General features: G+C 42.2%; 1 protein-coding gene across 2 annotated transcripts in view; it reads right to left on the reverse strand.

Annotated features, from left to right (window-relative positions):
- The window catches only part of LOC144696533 (protein O-mannosyl-transferase TMTC2-like), a 207474-nt gene that overhangs the window by 135809 nt on the left and 50345 nt on the right, over nt 1-21320 (reverse strand). The window contains exons 2-3 of one of the 2 annotated variants that reach the window (XM_078567932.1): nt 3764-4195; nt 3513-3524 (exon numbers count right to left, since the gene is read on the reverse strand). In XM_078567932.1, coding sequence (XP_078424058.1) covers nt 3513-3524; nt 3764-4195 — 444 coding nt within the window. Of the gene's footprint in view, nt 1-3512; nt 3525-3624; nt 4196-21320 lie in introns of both variants that reach the window. The other variant, XM_078567927.1, reaches the window with a different exon arrangement.

The following is a 21320-nucleotide window of genomic DNA, read 5'->3' on the forward strand; positions in this document are numbered from 1 at the left end:
GAAGGTTACGACTATGTTGCCAGGAATAGAGATTTTTAGCTACAAGGAGCAACTGAATAGACTGGCGCTGATTTCTTTGGAACAGAGGAGGCTGGGGGGAGGTTTGGGTGCATAAATTATGAGCAGCTAAGATAGAGTAGATAGAAAGGACTTACTTCCCTTCGCAGAGAGGCCAATAACCAGGGGGCAGGGATTTAAAGAAATCAGCAGCAGGTTTAGAGTGGAGTTAGGAAGCATTTTCTTCATCCAGTGGGTTGTGAGAGTCTCAAAACTAACTCATTGCATTTAAGAAGTATTTAGATGAGCACATGATGTGCTTAACCTATAGTGCCGTGGTGTGCAGCCATTTGCAAGATGCCACTAAATCTGCAGCTGATCCTTGGAAGGAGCCGGAAGTGAAGAAGTTCAAGACCACACTGACTTCTCAGGCCACTAGCAGGGCATGGTGACTAGTGCTGTAAGGTGTGAAGAATACGGTGACAAGGGAGCAGGTGTTTGTAGCCATTTTCTGGAGAGTCGCAGTCTGCTGTAACACTGGTTCTCTGTGATCCCCAGACAGCTCAGCGGTAGATCTTGTGTAGAGGGTTTAGCCTTGCAGCCTTCCTGCCCTACACTCCTCTCCCACGTCCTCCTGATGTACGGGGCAAAGGAAGCTGGCCCTCATCGCCGCTGTGCCTAAAGTTTCCTCCTCCCCCATTATCAGCTGGAGCCTTCCCCCTGGGTAGATGGCCACCCAGTTATCCTTGAGAGTCTTGCCCCTGCTCTTCTTCCAGAGGGCCGATCATATTCAAAGCCCAGATGTTAAGTGCCACTCTGCTGCCTGTGCAGCGCCAAGGCCTTATCAAGTGCCCAGTTCCCCTTTGCCCAGCTGACCCTCTTATGGTGCAGGTGTAAATGCCATGATTGGCTCCCCACACTTTACCCACTTGCCTTCAGCTGGCCAGTTCCTGAATTCCTGCGTAACCTGTTCAGCACTTTAAAAATCAGACCTTCCACCATTTCCAAGCTCTTATTGAGCTTTCCAACTTTCTTAATGGACCTGAATTGAAGTGAGAGTGGGATTCCTGTCCCACCATTCCCCTACAGTGCTTATTATTGCTGGCGCCGGAATTGGCACCTTGATGCGTTTGCGTGTCTGTGTCTGTGTGTGTGTTTCTAATATTACTTAGTCATTGTTTGTGTAACTTATGCTTTCAAATTGCTGGTCGTCAATGAGAACATGAAGAGTGCTGGCCACAGGCACTCTGGTTCCACAGGTGCTTGTCACCTCCCACTACCTCACCCAAATGCTCATTATTCACTTCTGTACATGTCACAAGGCTATTCATCACTAGTGAGTCCAAACCAACATTCCTGCTAAGCTAAATGAGTATGTAGCCATGCAGCAGCCAAAAGTGTACCAAGTCAGCCTTGTTAATGTGATCAATTACACATGTGCATGACCATGCAAAATAAAAATTAAAAGGGTCGCACACTGGAAATAACGGGCTGCGCAGAAAGACTAAATTTTAAAGTGAACGTTGACTCAAATTGTCTTCAATTCCAGCTGAGACCATCTAATAGCATAGACCAACAGGCATGAGGCCTACCTGGTGCATATGTTTCAGCATATTACAGACAAATAACTCATTAACCCATCATGGAGATTACCTATTTCAGTCACAATGAACACAACTCACCTGATTGTGAAATCCATTTCACCTCTATTATACTTAGACATTAGTTTTAAAACATTAAATTATTTGAAATACATTATAAAAAAAAGTCCTCTAAACACTTTACTACTTTGTGTCTATTGGTTTAGCTGGAAGATGATTTGCTTCACTTCCCTACTGTGCATTTGTCATTTTAATTTACTGAAGCACTACAGTGATATTATGATATGCAAAAGCATATGTGGCTTACAGGTATTATTAACCATTTAGTTCAATACTGTGGACTATTGCAAACCTTCAATATAGAACAAATATGTTACTTTACCACAGAATTTCCTGTCTGACTTCCTGAACTCATCAATCATTTGGTGTTTCAAAATCAAAAGTCTGTGAGATTTCTTTAAAACATTCAAAAATCACATTAAGATCCTTGATTGGGATGCATCAAAATTCATAATTACTACTTAAAATATATAGATTAATAGTTATATAATCCATTTATTTCTTGCCTTGTCAGACTGGCAGCCCATAATGGAAATTGAATAAATACTGACACTTAAAAATGTTGAATGCTACCTTTCAAATATTGCATTGTCAGGCAAATAATTATAGACCAGCTACTTGACAATACATGAAAAATATTTCTGTGGGGATCCAATTCAAACGTAGCTTAATATCCCATCCTTGTGAGAGAATAAGTGATTTTAAATCTATGGTACTCAAAGCTCTCCACTACTGAGGTTCTCCTTGCCTCTGTTGTTGGCTAATTGATGGAGATTGATTGCTATGATTAGTCAACAACTCCATTATCATTGTGTCATACAAATACCAGAATAGCAAAAGGCAAACTCAGCGGCCATTAATTTCTTTTGTCTAGCAGTTTCTGTGTTCCTATGAATGCTTCCACGCTTCCTATTTGTCTTAGCAGATTTAAGTTCAGACCAAGAAATTCTCAGGTTTGATCACTAGCCTGTGCCGTGGTATGTGATCTCTGGCTGTACCCTGATGTAGGGCCTACAATTGGCCTGAGCCACTCTTGAGATGTTCTTTGCAGCAATGTAAATTTTGCCTGTGATGACTCCATGCTATGGTTGATAGTCTGCTGACCTGTATTGTCAAGGTTTACACATGTATAGCAGTTATAGGAGTGAGTGCTGGCAGTAAACAATTCATGTGGAACTGTACCCTAACAATGGTTGGCTAGAGGGAGGGGAGGAAATTCGTGATACTAAAATCTGAATTTTCTAAGACACCTTTTGAGAACGTACATGCGATCAGCTCAGTTCCTATATGGTTATAGTTTAAAAACATTGTGTTAATCAAAGCTATTATCCAAATATTTGCGGCTAAATTAGTGGCACTGCCAAGTACAACACAAGCTACTCTCAATCAGGCATCTCTGCACTACTTTGCACCCAAGTCCAATGCTGTGAAAACCAGCATGAACCTTTTTTGTTCTCTATAACAGTTTTTTTCCTAAATTGAACAAGAATCATTACTGTAAACAAATGGAACATTGCAGCTGTTGTCTGCACTAAGGGGGAGGCAGTACAGTCAATGACTGAGTACAAGGGATGGGCAATCTCCGATTCACTCCATTTTATCGACGTGTCCAAATTGCTATCAGCATGACACCAATCCCCGATGTGGTTTATATTGGCTGTGACACAAAGTGCACAAATAGACCAGAATGCACTCTGAAGGTCAAATGCAACTGCGAAAAAGCAACAAATCTGAAAGGCACTTAATATAATTGTTATCAGCATGTGCATGACAGCTCAAGAAACACAGGATTTCATTGAAGGGATAATTTCATACGGCTATGCTTCCAGTCAGAAAATCATGGGTTGCCCATACTTGGATTTCTGACTGTACTGTCAATGGGTGAGGTTCCCTGCCAGCCAGGTGGATTCACAGTTACTCCGTTAATGTGTGGTCATTAATCCTGTATTAATCTGAAACTGCTTACCTTGTGAATCAATGAAATAAGTTGGTAAAATTTGAGCCTGCGATCTACAAAAACATCATAGACAGCTGAAATAGCCAGGACAGTTACTCCTTGCTCCTTCCAAAGCATACTGCAGGCAGCACTCATGAAGCTTCCAAACAACCAGGCCCAGGTCCACAGAGATCGTCCCCTGCACCTACAGTGCCGGATGTAACACATTAAAGAAAGGAGGAAAAAGAGCCCAGCTCCGACATCTGCTCGGCCTACAACTCCTGCCACTGCCTCAGTGTGGATAGGGTGAGTTGCAAACAGTAGGCCTGCAATAAAAGTCCAATAGCCATCGCCAAACAGCACCCGGGAGAAGTTTGTGAAGAGACCAGTGACTGCACTGTGCAACAGCACGTTGACAAAATGATAACCCCAGGGATCCATACCTCCAAAGGCACAGTTAAAGCGAAAGGAAAATGTACACAGTGGGCGGTAGGACTTGTGGCTACCACTGTGTGTAAGAAGGGTTCCCCAAAAGTCATTGTAAAAGATATTCGTCCATGGTGTTTCTGGAAGCAGATCTGGGTTGGCTTTAATGGCTCGGCTGGAAGAAAACATAAAAATAAAATTAGTTATTGCACATAAAAAGGGGTGATGATAATTTTAATAGCAGATCTCTAATCACATTCCATGCTGCATTACAAAGATCACCTGCTATTACTGAGATATAAACAAAATACTACAGATGCTGGAAATCTGAAATAAAAACAGAACATTCTGGAAAAATTCAGTAGATCTCGCAGCATCTGTAGAGAGAAACAGAGTTAATGTTTCAAGTCCATATGACTCTTCTTCAGAGCTAAAGAGCAGAAATGTGATGGATTTTATGCTGTTTAAGAGGGGGTGGAGCAGGTGGAGCAAAATAGGTCAGTGATAGGTGGGAGCTCAGGAGAGATTGACAAAGATGTCATGGGTGCAAGACAAAGGGGTGTTAATAGGAGTGTTAAAGACAAAAGGAGGTGCTGATAGTGGCATAAAGGTAAGATAACTGAATGTGTTAATGGCAGGACAAGGGTCAGCACTCTGTGAAAGCACAACATAGAAACATAGACAGCCCTGTGGGATTGGTGGGGCGGGGTGCAGTTGGAGAAAAGGGAGAGTAAAAGGATAAAATAAATAAATACATATTTAAAAATTGGATTTAGAAATAGGTAAGGACGGAAGAGAGAATTCATGGTCTGAAGTTGTTGAACTCAATGGCCATTTCAACACACAATCCTGCTGTCATGCCCACATGTCCATCCACTGCAATGTTCCAGTGAAGCTCAACACAAACTGGAGGAAAAGTACCTCATTTTCCAATTAGGCACTTTATAGTCTTCCGGGCTTAACACTGAATTCAACAACTTCAGACCATGAACTCTCTCCTCCATCTTTACATCTTTTTAATACAATTTTTTATTTTTATTTATTTTAATTTTTTATTTATTTGTTCTTTTATCCTTTTTCCCCAAACACATCTGCCGACCCCACAAGGCCATCTGTCACTTGTTTCAATGTTGTGCTTTCACAGAGCGCTGACCCTTGCTCTGCCATTAACACATTCTGCTACCTTACCTTTATGCCACTATCAGCACCTTCTTTAGTCTTTAACACTACCATTAACACTCCCTTTGTCTTGTGGCCATGATATCTTTGTCAATCTCTCCTGAGCTCCCACCTATCCCTAACCTTCTATTTTGCTCCACCCCCTCTTAAACAGTATAAAATCCATCACAGTTTTACGTCTCTTTAGCTCTGAGGAAGAGCCATGTGGGCATGAAACGTTAACTCTGTTTCTCTCTCCACAGATGCTGCCAGACCTGCTGAGTTTTTCTAGCATTTTCTGTCTTTATTTCACCTGTTATTACTGTTCTTTTGGTCTCTGCAATGTCAGTATAAGAATATGATTACTTAAGTCTCTACAGCATTAGGCTTTTTCCTTCATACTGATAAACTATATTCTGATACCTCATTGGAAAACAGTTGATTCTTACTACTTCAAGTTTTAGCTCCCTTAGTATCACACCTATTCCTCTTCCTGAGGATAAGCTAATGTTCTACACCTGATCCTCTGCCAATGCTGCTTTTCTTGACAATGTACTTCAAACTGTGAGCTATGTATATATATATATATACAGAGAGAGAGAGAGAGAAAGAGAGAGAGAAAGAGAGAGAGAGAGAGAGGAATAGTGAACATGAACCTGTATCATAGTTATAAGCTTAACAACTTCAATGTCATTTTACACATGCCTTGGGGGTCTCAATGAATTGCAATGTATTATTTGTGTGATAAATGGTTGGAGCAGTTTCCTGCATAAGCTATGAGCTATGCTTTTGGTACCTCCAAACTCAATTATTTCAAAGCTCTCCTCGCTGGAGGTCCATCTTTCACCCGCCATGAACTTGAGCTTCTCCAAAACTCTGCTGCCACTCTCCTAACTCACTCCAAGTCCCATTCACCTATTATGCCTGTGTTCACTGACCTACATTTCCTCCTGGTCCACCAATGCCTCAATCTTAAAATTCTTATCCATCTGGTCAAGTCCTTCCGTGGCCTCACCACTACAACCCTCCGAGAACCCTGTATTCCCACAACTCTGGCTCTTGTCCATCTCTCCCCCCATCACACCACCATTGGTGGCATGCCTACCATTGTCCAGGTTATAACCTCTGGAATTTCCTCCCAAAGCCTCTTTGCCTCTCCATTACTTTTTCCTCCTTTAAGACATTGCTTAAAAGTTACCTTTTTGACCACACATTTGATCACCAGTCCTAATGGCTCCTTCTTTGGCTCAGTGTCAATTTTTATGATTATGCTATGAAGATTGGGATATTTTCTTATATTAAATGTGTTATAAAAATGTTGTTGTTATAATATGTCTTTAAGGGATTGCAGCATGATGTTACTAGAAAGGAAGTGTGTCATACGATCCAAAAGCTTCTGCATTTAAGCAGAGCACAACACAGGCAGCTCTGCTGATGTGTCTTCAAGCTTTATACATTTGTCTAGCTGGTATGTGCCTAAGTAAATAAATAAATACAAAACATCTTTACCCAATCCCTTATGACTGCTTTTGTATCATTATAAAAACACTACAGTTGTTGCTGAAAGGACATTTAAAAGTGAGTCCCAGAAAATTTCAAAAACTAAATTAAAATAAAATAAGAAATTAGAGCAAAGAGTGTAAAAGTGATAGCTTAAAACAAGGGAAATGAAAATGGTATCATTAATGAAAAAATACAGATCAACTGAATGAAATAATGAGGTGGCGATTTACATAGTAAGTCAGAAGCTATGATTGTAGGTGATTCTTTTTTCTCTGTTGATTTTAACAAAACTTGAGTAGAAGTGACAAATTAACTTCACCTTTTACACATTCCCAAGTTAATAAAATATCATTTGCTGCATAAATCATCTTCATGGACCATTGAAAAGAAATGGCAGAATGACGCCACAATGAATACCATAAAGATTATTTGCTCTTAGTGTGTGAAAGAAGAAATAACTTGCATTTATTGCCAAACAGCACACAGTAAGGTCTCACAGCATTCAGATAAATGATGGGATAGATTTTTACTTTGGGCAGACTTCCAACAGGTGGAGGGCTCGTGCTGTCCATGCAAAGACTTTGCCATGAAGCCCAAACCTATTTGAAAGTTGAGTCTCATTCTGGTTATTGCTGGTGGGCTTTGAACACTAATTCTGACCACTCTGTGGGCCAGAAGTACTATCTTATGGGTGGAGGTGGGGAATTAAAGAGAGGGCACGGATAGGCCAGAGGTAGACTGAAGGTTTTTTGAGGGACCAGCAGGTGTAGAAATGCACAAATACCTTAATACTTACCTGGGTTGCTTTTTGAGCAGCCTGCACTGGTTACTTCAATGATTCCTGCTTAGGCGCTCAATGCCTGGTACCAATGAGGGCAGCATCCACAGGACACACATTACCCACTGGTGCCTCAAAATTGCATTGGGGTTCTAGGTATATCAGAGAAAACTGGAAATGTCTAATAAACTTATAAATAAGGTATAACCACTAACTGGAAATGTATAGTGTCAGTCTGAAAATAATGTGCACCATTATAAGTTGACAGTTACACATTACACAGGTATTTCAGTCCAAATACTAACAGCACTTTGCAATCAGCTTTGAAAAATAGACTAACCTTGAAACATCCAATTTTCAGCATTTCAATGTATATTTCCCCCAATTAAGAAATCTTATTTTCTCCCTTCCCAGTTAAGGAGTGGACTAATTGCACTGTGAATCATCTTTGAGAGAATGGGTCTGCCAACTGTTTCCTATTTCAAACTAACTACATCAGCCTCCAATTAATAATGTAACTCGCCTCTTCGAGTGCACAAGTGTTTTATGTATTAACTGCTGCTCTGATATTTTTCCTCACTTCGAATTGAGAAGTGCCTCATCATTGGAAACTGGCATCCATGGTTGCAATTACCATTCGGAAACTGTAGATATAAACACATGGATAATGACCTTTAAAGTTAGTGTTTACTGCCAGTTTAAAAAGCTGTGCTTTCCCCTCAGTTCTTAATTTAATATCAAGAACTGAGAGGGAAAAGGATAATAGTGTAAAGTAAAAAAAACAGTTTAAAATAATCCCTTTATTGGCCTCAAAAGCAGTTCCAAAAGTTTTCATAATGCAAAATACAAGTAAGACACATCTTTACAAGTAAAGTGCATATATTTAGAAAGGAGAAAGAACTTGAATATAGTGGTTTTCATGACCTCAGACAGTTTAATTAAATGACTTCACATTCAATGGAATCTTTTTGAAGTGTAGTCACTGTTGTAACGTAGAGAAATGTTGCAGCCATTTCACACACAAGGAACACATGAGTAGATAATCTGCTTTTGGGATGTTGGTTGAGGGATAACTGTTGGCCAGAACAATGCGAGAACCCTCTGACTCTTATTCCAAATAGTGCCATAAGATCAGTTATGTCCACCTAAGACATCAGATGATTTGACATCTTATTCAGAAGACATCTCATTCACCCAATGAAGTGTCAGCTTAGATTATGTGCTCCAGACTCTGGACTGGGGCTTAAACACATGACCTTTTGACTCAGCAAAAAAAGCTCTACCAAATTGAGCCAAAACTAATTTGTAAATAAACAGTGTGTTGCAAAGTATATTTTGAAACTTGAAAAACTGGTGTGAAAATTTAATTTTTCAACATGTGTAATGAACAGAATATTATTATGAAATATGGTGCATCCATCTTGGTAATGGTCATTGTTGTGATATGATGTGCATGCACCTTTAAGGGTGGTTATCTTAAACTACTATCAATCATTACTATCTCAGCAGAATGTGACGTATTAGTCCCATAACTTGTTATCAGATTAATGTTAAAATGTAACTTTTCCCCTTTAAATTCAGGAGAAAATCACTGCCCAAAAAGGTCCAGGAATTTATCAGTTAAAAACTTATTTTGAAAATTGCTACCTATGGAGTGCTGCACTGAAATATCTGTCAATCTTTCTGAGTGCACTTAAGAATCAGCATGCAAATATGTTTTAATATAAAATCCCTGTGATTGCAAAGCATTTTTTTTCAAGTATTTAAAGCATCATGACCTCAAGATTTTTCTCGCCTGATTCAGCGATGCATGACCAGAGTTCATACATACTGAGGTCAGATTATCGATGGCAATCATCAGTGTCGGGCCTTCTGCCTTGCCAGTAGCAGTGAGGAGTCCAGGAAGGGAGGATTTAGGGGCTAGGGGCAACTGTGACTCCTGTGGAATTGGGCGGGGCAGGGGGCGGTGGGGGTTGGACTAGTACTCCTCCTGCATCCACAAAGTGGTTTTTTTTTTAACAAAAATGTAATCATTACTTAGAGTTGACAGTCAAAAAGAATCTGAAGGATCCTCAGTGAGGTAAGCCCAACCACTGCCTCACCATTGCTGAAAAATTTTCTCAGCAGGGTCTTGCAACAGTGTTAGACTGCAAATTTGCATATTTAAGCAGTCTTGCACGTGTTTTAAGCATCCACCCAAGTAACCCCCAAAAAATCCCCACAAGTTTATCAGTGAGACCAGCCACTGCACTTATTAGACGTAGGCTGTCCCACTACTAAATTCTTAGGATTTACCTTAAATCCCAAGAAATAAGTGCAATCCATTTCAATTTCTACCCCCTATCTCTTCAGTGACCAAGTGTGATTGAAGCTGGTGCTCCAACATTTCTTCACTGAATTGTAAACACAAATGTATTGCCACTCTTTCAATAATATGTCATTGTTCTATTGTAATATTCAATACCACCCTGGAAATATTTAAACTTGGCAGTGGGACTTTTTGTATGCATAAATGATAAATTCAGCTTTCATCAAGCAAATGCATCCTGCTGAATTATTTTCCATTACATCTGCAATCATTTCTGGATTTTTTTTTTTTAATATGAACATGAGAGAAATGCATTTCTATTGGGAATAAACTTCTGCTCGTGGAACTGCTTGGCAATTTGTCATTTCAACTGCAGGGCATGGGCTCAACTCATATATCCAGGCAGACAGGATGATTTCTGCTTTTGTTGATGGCCATTAAGAGCATTAAGTGAAATTAGTGCATGCAGTGTTAGCACATTTCCCAGTGAATACAAAATTATCAGTGTGAAATTCAATGTCACTGGACGCACAAACATTTCTTTTTCATTGTAGTCAATGGGATTGATTTTTCATGACAGGAAACAGCAATACTGGCTCAGTTCTAGGTGCCTTGAGAAATTTCTCATCATAAAATAGATAAAACTGCCTTTGTGTTTAAAGCTGTCGCTCCTTTGCCTGAGTTTATGTTGAATGTCCCACTGGCAGATTACCACCTACAATTAACAGAGTGACCATTGTATCGCCTCGTTTAATGTTTGCTGGTTACATTCTAGTTCCATTTCGTTTAAGCGGATCACTTTGTTTGACTTTATACATCACCTGATTTCACTTCTCAATGAAAAGGAAGGTAAAATGGGCAGCAGATCCACTGCCATAGCTTCCCGCCCGGCAAGAACATTTAAAATCAACCCCAACAGAACAGGAAATCATCTGGCCTTAAATCCAGCCAGTTTACACCACTAGCAGGAGTTCAATGTCACCCTTTATGATACAGAACAGATACTATCACAAACAGAACAAATTTGTCGAACAGATCTGGAAAAGTGGGTAAATAAATTGCTTGCAATGCAAAACACAGTCATGCTGAGATTTTTTATTATTATTAAATCATGGGATGTGTATGTCACTGGCTAGGCTAGGCCAGCATTTATTGCCCTTGCTGAGAGGGTATTTTTTTATTAAGACAACACATTTCTGGAGTCACACATAGGCTAGCAGATTTCCTTCCCTAAAGGGCATTAGTAAACCAGATGGGTTTTTATGACAATCAATGGTCATCAGGAGACTTTTAATTCACTAACCCTGGTCCCCAGAATATTACCCTGGGTCTCTGGATTACCAGCCCAGTGACAATACCACTATGCCACCACCTCCACAATATATTTTAGTGGTCATAGCCTGAGTCAGTTCCTTGATGTGTTTCAACAAACTCATCTTTACGTACTTAAAGACAGCTGGAGAATTAAAATGTAATTAATTAATAAGTGCAGATTAAACTGCTAGTCTCATTCATAATGACCATGAAACTACTGAACTGTCATAAAAACCCATCTGGCTCACAAAGGCTCTTCGGAGGAGGAAATCTGCCATCCTTACCTGGTCTGGCCTATACATGACTCAAAATCCACAGGAAGGTGGTTGACTCTTAACTGCCCTCTGAAATTGTGTAGCAAACGATTAATTTGTATCAAAACGCTACAGAAAAAAAAGCACTGTGAGTGCAGCTGTCAGGAATCAGTCCAAGCTCCATGGCAGCCATTGCTGTCTCGGAGCTCATGGCTCCAAAATCTCATCTCGACTCACTGGGAGTTGCAACCCTTGGTTTGGGAAGCCCTGGTCTATCACATAAGGGTGCATACTTCTTGCTCTTTTGTGGGTCTCACTGCTGCAGCCAAAATTGCAACCTTAGAGCAGGGCGAGGACAGCATTGGTAATGACTTTGAAGGAAACTTACAAACGCACTGGCGGAATGGCAGTGGTGGGAGGACGAATGCTGACATCCTAGGAGTGAGGACAGCCAGTTCGTGCACCACTGAGCCACTGTCAATCACACAGAGCGGATTCTCTGCAATGTTAGTGACCTGCTGGAGGGCAGGCTGCCCTGACACCCTGCAAGTCCCTTTGAACATTAGTATTTGCAGCCATGATGGCAGCAGTCTGAGGTTTCATTGTATCAAGCTAAGTGTACATTACAGAAGTCTGGGCTTTCAATGCAGAAACAAGATGTTGGGCAGATTTTGTTTGTGCTGCACAGGAAGCTGGGACACAGTCATCAGATGCTGCATTATGATTTGATCTACAAGAGAGCTAATGAAGTTGGCCACACTAGAAAGGTAGGCTGCAAGCTTTGCACAGGTCCCTGTGCCAAGTTGATTCTGGACTCCTCCATGCTCCTTGTCATTGTCAGACATGTCAGAATGCCTGAAGTCAATGAAGAATTTTACCCATCCATCTTCTATTGTAGTAAAAAACAGAAAATGCTGGAGATACTCAACATGTCTGTCAGCATGTGTGGAGCGAGAAAGAGTGAACGGGCTAAATTTTACTTCCCAGGGTCCTAATCCTGATGCCGGACTGAACTACAAACTTGGGAACCCGAAACTGGCCGTGGCGGGACTCTGGAGGAGATTTTTAAGGAGACTGCCAATTAACAGGCCACCTCCGCATTCACTATCACAATGGGAGTGCCCGAAGTTGTGGCCGGCCAGCAACCCCACTGGGAGAAGTGGGCATTTCTGCTGTAGGTGGGATCATGAGGGTAACTCGATGGCAGTGCCCCCTGAATGAATATTCTGTGGCCACAACTGCCAGGCCATCATTGCAGAGCAGGACCCCTCTACAGGATGGCCTGTGGCCCCGGCTGGAGCCCTTACAGCCAAATGGGTCCATGCTGAGACTCTTTTGCAGGATGCGCCTTAGCTCCCGCCAGCCTGCTGCAGGAGGTCGCCACCACTGCATTTTTAGGCTCCAGCCACATCAAGTGGCCGGTCTGGAAAATCCAGGTGGCGTGTGGAGAGTACCTCCAATTGGCACTTTAATTGCTCTAACTGGCAGGCCAGCTGGTAGTGAGAAATTGCCAGCACGCCTACCTTGGGGTGGAAATTCAGACCAACGTTTCAGGTTGATGATCTTTCCATGGCCTTTCCTGATGACCAGAACATCAGTTCTAATGAAAAGTCATCAGCCTGAAGCATTGTGCTGCATTTTCATGGAGTCAGGGAGAGAAGAAAATGGGAGCCGGGGCCTGATTCTGGGATTCCCAACCCCATTCCCAGGGTTTCTGATTTTTCAGTAGAGCCTTTTAAGGGTGCATGCTGGTTCACATCAAAAGCCTGCACACTGTACTCCAGAACTGGCCGGCTCCTTTGCAGGGATAGGCACATCCTAGTTCTCTGCAATTTTCATGGAGTCAGGCCAGCTTTTCAAAGTATCATGGTTCACGGCATCTCAGAGGTGTCATGAACCATTGTCTGCCTGAGGGAACCCTTTAAAAGGTAAGCTCAAAGGGTCCTCCCTATGCTCTCCCATGCCAAGGTATTACCCCTCCCACGTATCTCCCACAGCTCCTCATGCCCCCCCATACGAAACTATGATATTTTCATGCCCGTTCACCCACTATACATTGTATAGAACCAATGAACCCTATTGTAACAATGGAATGTGTAAAAAAAATCTATTTTATAAAGTTGTGCATTGATAACTTTCCACTTCCTTAAAAAAAACTCTTTTACAACAGGGCAATAAAAGTGTCAATCATCCAGACCCCTTAAAGCACCAATTGCAGAAACTGCAAGCACTTGAAACCTCATTATCTTGTGTAAATAAACATTGTGCAATTGCCAGAAGAGATCAGAGAACCAGAGCCGTCAAGCAAGCAATGGTTTCCCTTCAGCTCAGCTTGTTTCAATAGTCTAATGGATTTCTGGACTGTCAGTCGAGAATGCATAATGAGGTTTGACTGAGAGCCCAGAAATCCATTACACTGTTTCTGATAGTTTCAGTTGACCATGGCTTCAGTGATAGCTACCTGAATGATGGCTATCATTGTCTCCTCCATGGGGCTAAGGACATGCAGTCATTCCTCTGCCCTATCACTTAGCTCCTGCTACCTCTGGCTAGGTGTCAACTTGCCTTGCAAGAGAGACAGTAATGTGTCAGTGAGGGCAGTGCAATGAGCTTGGGTGATGTGGCAGTGATGATTGAATAGCTGGCACTCTGTGTGAGCTGAGATGTGGGTGTGAGGCTTACAACACTGCTAAGTGTGTGAAGGTGAAGTAAAGTTATTAATGGTAGTTATGAGTCAAGGTTAATAGAGTTTGTTAGAGGTGGGTGACAGAGGTGTGGTGCACTGAGCTGTATGTTGGTGGGATAAGGCATTTGAAGATACATTCATTAATCATTCACTCATGTGAGGTTGTTGAGCTTTTTGCAGCAATGTGTCCTGCTCCTTCTGACTTGACTCCTGGCACTGAGCATCACAGCAGTCACACTGCCTTCACACAGTTTGTCTGAGTGGCCTTGTGGGCCCCAATGGATAGAGTACACCTCTCCTCCTTTTCACCAAAGCTTCCAGTGCAATGTCAGAGAACCTCTGAGCACAATCTCTCCCCTGCTGTAGCATAAGTCACTCTTCTCAAAAGTCTGTTCAGACTCCATTCAGACTCTCTTCCGAAAACAGTTCCAACGCTTGCTCCAGCCAGAAAGCACTCCCCTTTTAACAGATGCGGGTTGGCTTTAAGTAGTGCAGGCTAGATATAAGTTGTTCTTGCCTCGCACAAATGCGGATCCCCTGCTGAGGCATCAGGCACTCCGCAGCTCTTATAGCACTGACTGTACACAGCAGTCATGCAATTTAGCAGTGGCACGAATTTATGTGCTGCCTGCATTAAAAACAGGAGGCGAGCCTAACTGCGCATCGCAACCTCCACACCTGTTTTTGGAAGCTATCAAATTTTGTCAGCTCTCCCCCCCGCAACCCCCACCACCGCCGCCAAACCGTTTAATGAATTACTACTGATACTATGGAGCCATATTCAAGTAAGCACCTTTGTTCATAACAAAAGTCTTAAAGTAGCTTAGAAGCACAAGACAGATGTAATCTATAAAAGATAAGATGAACAATTCTTAACTAATGTAACGTTCATTTTGTACAATAAGAGAATAAGCAGCATTTCTGGGATTTAGCTCGAGGATTTTTTTTTTACCAGGGGCAGGATTTTATGTCCCGTGGGCGGGCGCGCGTCCGACCCGATCGGGCGTAAAATAGTGCGCGAAGATGTTGGGCGAGCATCCCAATGTCATGACGCACTTGCACGATATTTTGGTCGGCGGGCCCATGCAAGAGTCGACAGCGTGCCAACCGACAATTAAGAGGCCTATTGAGGCCCTTAATCAATGAATTTAAAGCTATTTTTTTGCTGCCCATCCAAATTTATGGTTGGCAGGCGAGTGAATCTGCCAGGCGGCCTTTTGATATTTTAGCAAACCTCATCCACGGACGGAATGAGGTTTCCACAATTAAATAAAAAGTAAATATAAATTTTTGGGCAGGATTTTTATGCTGTTAATGCTATTGTGAGTGAATCCAATGTTGGGACATTTTTTTCAGATTTGAAAAATCTTTATTTTTGATGTTAAAATTGTTCTTTCAGTGCACGATCCCTCCATGCACGTGCAGACTTTTACACTCGCACTCCTCCCACCCCCACCCCAGCAGCGCTGAGCATTTTAGCGCGCCTCTCACAGTGGCTGGCCGTTAATTGGCCATCCAGCGTGAAATCGCGGCCAGGGGCAGATCGCAGGCAGCGGACCGTTTCCCAGCTGCTCTCAGGGCCGCCCGCCGCGCCCACCCGACAACCCGAAAATCCTGCCCCATGTGTTTTCTTTCTGACAATTTAGTGTCAGCATCAGAAACCATCAAACGGACACACAGTAACATATAGGTACTCCACTTGCTCCTCCCATTTCAATCAGCCATTGGGCAAAACTTTGCCCTTGTCAGGGACGGGCTCGGCGGGGGTGGTCAGCGATCGGGGCTGGACCGCGATTTCACACTAGTAGGCCAATTAAGGTCCGCCCAGCGTGAAACATGAGTGGAAGCGCTCAGCACTGCCTGTGCGGGCGAAGTAGGGGAGTGAGCGCAAACTTCACACAGGCACACGAGTACGCACTTGAAAATCTCCCTGAGGCACAGAGCAGTTTTCAAAAAATAAATTTTAAAACTGTAATAAAACACGTCCTCTCATGTGACTCTGTCACATGAACAGGGACATGTTACAAATGAAATATAAAATGTTTTCCTTTATTTGTATTTGCTGTTGGAAACCTCATCCCGCCTGTGGAGCAGGTTCCCTAAAAAATGCAAAGGCGGCTTGACCTTTTCGCCTGCCCAGCAGCCATAAGGTTGGATGGGCAGCAAAAGATCAAAGTTAATTACCTTTTTATTGGCCTTAATAGGCCTTTTTAATTGTCGGTGGGCGCGCTGCCAATCCCTGAGCGCACTGGCCGGCCGAAATATCGCGCAACTGCGCGTTGACGTCGGGGCGCTTGCCCAACATCAACGCACATCGTTTTTCGCTCAAGTGGGTTGGGCATGCGCCCAACCACCAAGGTAAAAATTCTATCCATTATATTTCTGCAGCTCAGAGTCAGCACTTATGGTGACATTTCCTTTTTAGAGCCTATTGGATTGTGTGCTGTGGGATTGTTCCCTCCTAACTCAAACTTTTAAAAAGAGGCAGATGTCAAATGTTGTTTATCTGCTGTGAAGGAAAACACATGTTTGAATATTCAAGGGTTCATCTTGGCAACACATTATTGTTGATCCACTTTCAAGCCAATGTTAACTTTCCAGTTGCCATAATCACTTATATTGAATGGCATTTCCTCACTGTTAGGATTGCCTTATTGCTGTAATTTTTAGTTTACTTTATTTTAATGGAATTTTTCCTTAAATAACCCACAAAGCTGAGCTCCACAGAAAAGAGCTGGATTACATCACACATGCATTGTGACCTGCATTTGAACATGCCAATTATTAACAGGAAAACCATCAGTTTCAATTGATAATAGCCCAGATATGCCATAAAAATAAAGTGAGGCTACCAGCCCTCGCCATTCTTAAGGTGCAAATCAGCCACCAAAGTAAGGTACCACAAACAGCAATGAGATAATGACAATAATCTGGTGAGAGGGGGCCATTTTGGTGATATTGATTGAGGGATAAATATTGGCCGTTTTAACATCACATCCAATCTTTGACAGTGAGGCACTTCCTCAGTAGCGGTGGTGTCCGTTTAGATTATTCACTCAAGTCTGAAGTGTGATATAAACCTACAGCCTTCCGATTCAGAGGCAAGAGCGCTACCACTGAGCCACAGCTAATACCTGTGGTAGCTGCACATGTTAATAGCCTGAATTTTACAATCAGCGATAAAGGCATGGCCCTTGACACTGACCTCGAAGGAAGTTGCCACAAAAATTGAACAAACTATATGGCGTTGATTTCCTCTATTACAACATCAATTTCATTCTGACACAACAATAGGGAATCCAAGTCGGCTGAAAGCCAAGCAGATTGAAGAATTTTCAGACAGTAAACCAGGAAATGAAAAGCACTCATTGTCATTAACTTTTAAATCATTTTAGAGAGGGTTTTGTCCCAGTGAATAAAAAATGGCCCTCCAACCCTCACCCCCTCTTCACCCTCCAAACACTCCCTGTGCCCCCCCTACCCACCCCCCTCAGGTTCTTCATGCCCCCTATGCCAAGCTCTATCCTTGTGTGCATGTGAGGTTGCCAGTTTTGCACAGTCGTGATGGCAAATGCTACAGTCTCAATGTCATTACATCCACAAAATCTGGATCATTGTTTCAGAGGCAAAGCCTTTATCAGAAAATATGGTGGCCAACTTCTATTCAGAAATCTTGTTGTGGTTCATTCCTCAAGCTTTCGTGTAAAACTTACATATAATCCAACAGAAGCTCATATTTTTCCTGTTACTATCTCAACCCAATTTTTTTTTGTGCTCATTCTGTTACACTCTGAGTCCTGGCTCACTGCAGATACTTAACAAAGAAGGTCATGGTTAGGATCATGGGGAGCACAGGCTTGCCTATGGGAGTTGGCTTTGATAGATAACACAAATAAAGAGCTTTGGGAAATGGTACTTGCAATGGAACTATATGAACTCAACTCAACTCATGTAAGGTTCTGACAGAGTAAATAAGGAGAAACTGTTTCCAGTGGTGGAAGGGTCAGTAGCCAAAGGACACAGGTTTAGGTAATTAGCAAAAGAACCCGAAGCAAGATGAGAGGTTTTTTTCTTTTCACACAGTGAGTTATTCTGATCTGGAATGCACTGCCTGAAAGGGTGGTGGAAGCAGATACAATAATACCTTTCAAAAGGGACTTGGTTATATACTTGAAGAGGAAACATTTGCAGAACTATGGGGAAAAGGTAGAGGAATGGGACTAATTGGGTCGTGCTTTCAAAGAGCTGACAGAGGCATAATGGGGCAAATGGCCTCCTTCTTTGCTGTATAATTCTATGACTCTAAACAACTAGTGAACTTTTTCATATTGTATTTATTGTTAAACTCATGCAGTATCGGATGCAGGACATTCAATAAAGAATTAGAAGAAAGACACAATTGCATGCAATGTTTCACAAATCTTAGCAAATGGTTGTAACTTTGCTTTAACAAGGAGATGTTCATCCTGACACAACAAGTAAACTTATATGTAATGTTGTAGGCATTAGGGATAACATTGACACCTATTCCATACTGGCAACCTGATATATTTAATGATATCATAGGCTTCAGTGTCTGGTTAACCAATCTGTTTATAAAAGTAAAAAAGACAAATCAGAGCAATGCAAACACCATATATAGCGATGTCTGCTGGCACATCAATGTCAAACCCAGGCAAATCTCTCACCAACAACAGCTTGTATCTATATAGCCCCATTGACATAATGAACATCCCAAGGCACTTCACAGCAGCATTATAAAATAAAATATGACACCAAGCCACATGAGGAGATATTCAGTCAGATGATCAAATTCTTGGTCAAGAGATAGGCTTCAAGGCGCATCTTAAAGAAGGACAGCAAGATAGAGAGGCAGAGAGGTTTATGGAGGTAATTCCAGAACTTGGGGCCCAGACAACTGAAGATATGGGCACCAATGGTGCAGCGATTAAAATTGGGGATACTCAAGGGGCCATATTTAGATGGGTGCAGATCTCAGAGGGTTGTGGGATTGGAGGAGATTACAGAGAACGGGAGGGCCAGGCCATGGAGGAATTTGAAAACAAAGATGAGAATTTTAAAATCAAGGTGTAGCTTGACTGGGAGCTAATGAGCTCTGGGGTGATATGTGAACAGGACTGGGTGCAAGGTAAAACACAGGCAACAGAGTCTTGGATGACCTCAGGTTTATGGAGGGTACAAGGTGGGAGACCAGTCAGGGGTGAGTTGAATAGTTAAGTCCAGAGATAACAAAGGCATGAATGAGAGTTTCAGCAGCAGGTGAACTAGGACATCAGTGAAGTTGGGTGATGTTACGAAGGGGGAAATAGTCGCCCTTAGAGATGGTGTAAATATGTGGCCGGTAGATCATCTGTTACAAAAGTATAATAATTTTCATAATGTTTTTGGTTTATTGTAAAGTAAGTTTATGGGTGTGAGTGTAGAGGGTTTTGTCTATGTGATTTAATAACAGTTGGGGCAGGGCTTTCCCCCCACTGGGGGCGAAGTTGAAGGGTGGGCGTGCACGGGGAAACTTCCGATCGGCGCCCCCCAATCAGGGGTGCAACGCTATTTTACGTGGGCGGGCCAATTAAGGCATGCCCATTGTGATGTCCGCACAGAAGTGCTAAGTGCTCCCTGTACGGGCGGGGGAGAGGGGGAATCCCAAAATTGAGAGTGAGCTCTTTCGCGCATGCGCACGAAACAACGCACTCATCTCCCTGAGGTTAAGTGAAGCCTCAGGGAGATCGGCTCTAAATGTCAAAAAGCTACACATAGAAAAATAAAATTTCCCTAATATGTCCCCTCATGTGACACTGTCACATGAGTTGGGACATGTCCATAATTTTTACAAAAACTTTATTAAATTTTTTAAAAACCTACATGAAACCTCATCCCACCCGTGAATGAGGTTTCATGCTTTTTCTAATTCGCGCCGGGGCTCCTGGCCTGCCTGCCAATCTTAAAGCTGGACAGGCAGGTCCTTTAATGACTTAATTGACTCTGTCAATGGCCTCAATTGGCCATTGACAGGTCGGCAGGCAGGCAGCTGGTTTTGCTGTGCCCCCGCCTAGCTGAAAATTTAAATGGGGCACATTGACGTCAGGAGTTCCGCCCGACGTCACCTCGTGTCATTTTACATGTCGGCGAGTGGGCACTCGTTATAGCTCGTTAAATTAACAAGTGGGCTGTTGAGTTGAGTGGTCAGGTGATGCCCGAGGATTATCGACTTATAAAATCCTGCCCTTGGAGTCAGGTAGACTGCAAGCTTGAAATTATCAAAAGAAGCTAGGTGTAGAAATTTGCTTGAAATACTAATGAGTAAACATGAATGCTGTCTTAGCATGTAAGGTGTGAAGGGAATTTGCATTTTTAGATAAGCGAAGGGATTGTTTGGACTTCAAAGGGATATTAGTATCTTTACAGCTAGCCAGATGAGCAAGGTTAAGCAGTGTGTTTATTTTTCCCAAAGCTATTGACAATATTGGCAACTTGAAAGTTTTTATGTTATGGGAAAGGTACAGTTCCAAAGATATATGGAACAATGGAATTTATATATTAAAGAGAGAGAAACATAGATAAAGGGGAGTGAAATGCTATGTTGGGGGGAGGCGGGGAGGGGGGCATGTAATATATAACAGGAATGTGTGTGTTGAAGAAGCCTCCAGCATAAGTCTGTTGTTTCCAGCAACTAAAGCTGGAGAAATCCATTTGGAATTCCACTGTCAAGTGGGTTCTGTGTTAACTTGCATTTTTTAAATCTAAAATCTATTTTGGACTGTTGCTTTGAAGGGGGTAGTAACTGGGAGTCAGGTTAATTAGGAATTTTAGGAATTGTCATAGTATTAAGTAATTGTAGTCTTATATACGTGCTTGAAATCTTTTATTTTGTTAATAAATATTTTAATTGTAAAATCGCTAAAGGTCTTAGTTGACTCAATACTTCTGAATTCAGTGCACATATCTCGTAATAAATACAAATTGCAAAACTGTTGTTATAGCATGACCAAGTTTCTCTTGTGGATTTGGTCCGCCTGGCACACATCATCTGCCAGGCCACAACACATCTCAGATTCAAGCATGACACCAAGGTTGCAAAACGACTTCTTTAGTCTTATATTGTTGTCAGGGAGAGGGATGCACTTGGTATCTAGGGAACAGAGTTTGGAGGGGGGGAACGAAAACAATGGCTTCAGTCTTCTCTATATTTAGTTAGAGGGAATTTTTGCATATCCAGTACCGGATATCAGGTAAGCGGTCTGATTTAGCAACAGTACAGAAGTCGAGAGAGGTGGTGGT

The sequence above is a fragment of the Cetorhinus maximus genome, chromosome 22, assembly GCF_964194155.1.
Source record: "Cetorhinus maximus chromosome 22, sCetMax3.hap1.1, whole genome shotgun sequence".
Taxonomy (NCBI): Eukaryota; Metazoa; Chordata; class Chondrichthyes; order Lamniformes; family Cetorhinidae; genus Cetorhinus; species Cetorhinus maximus.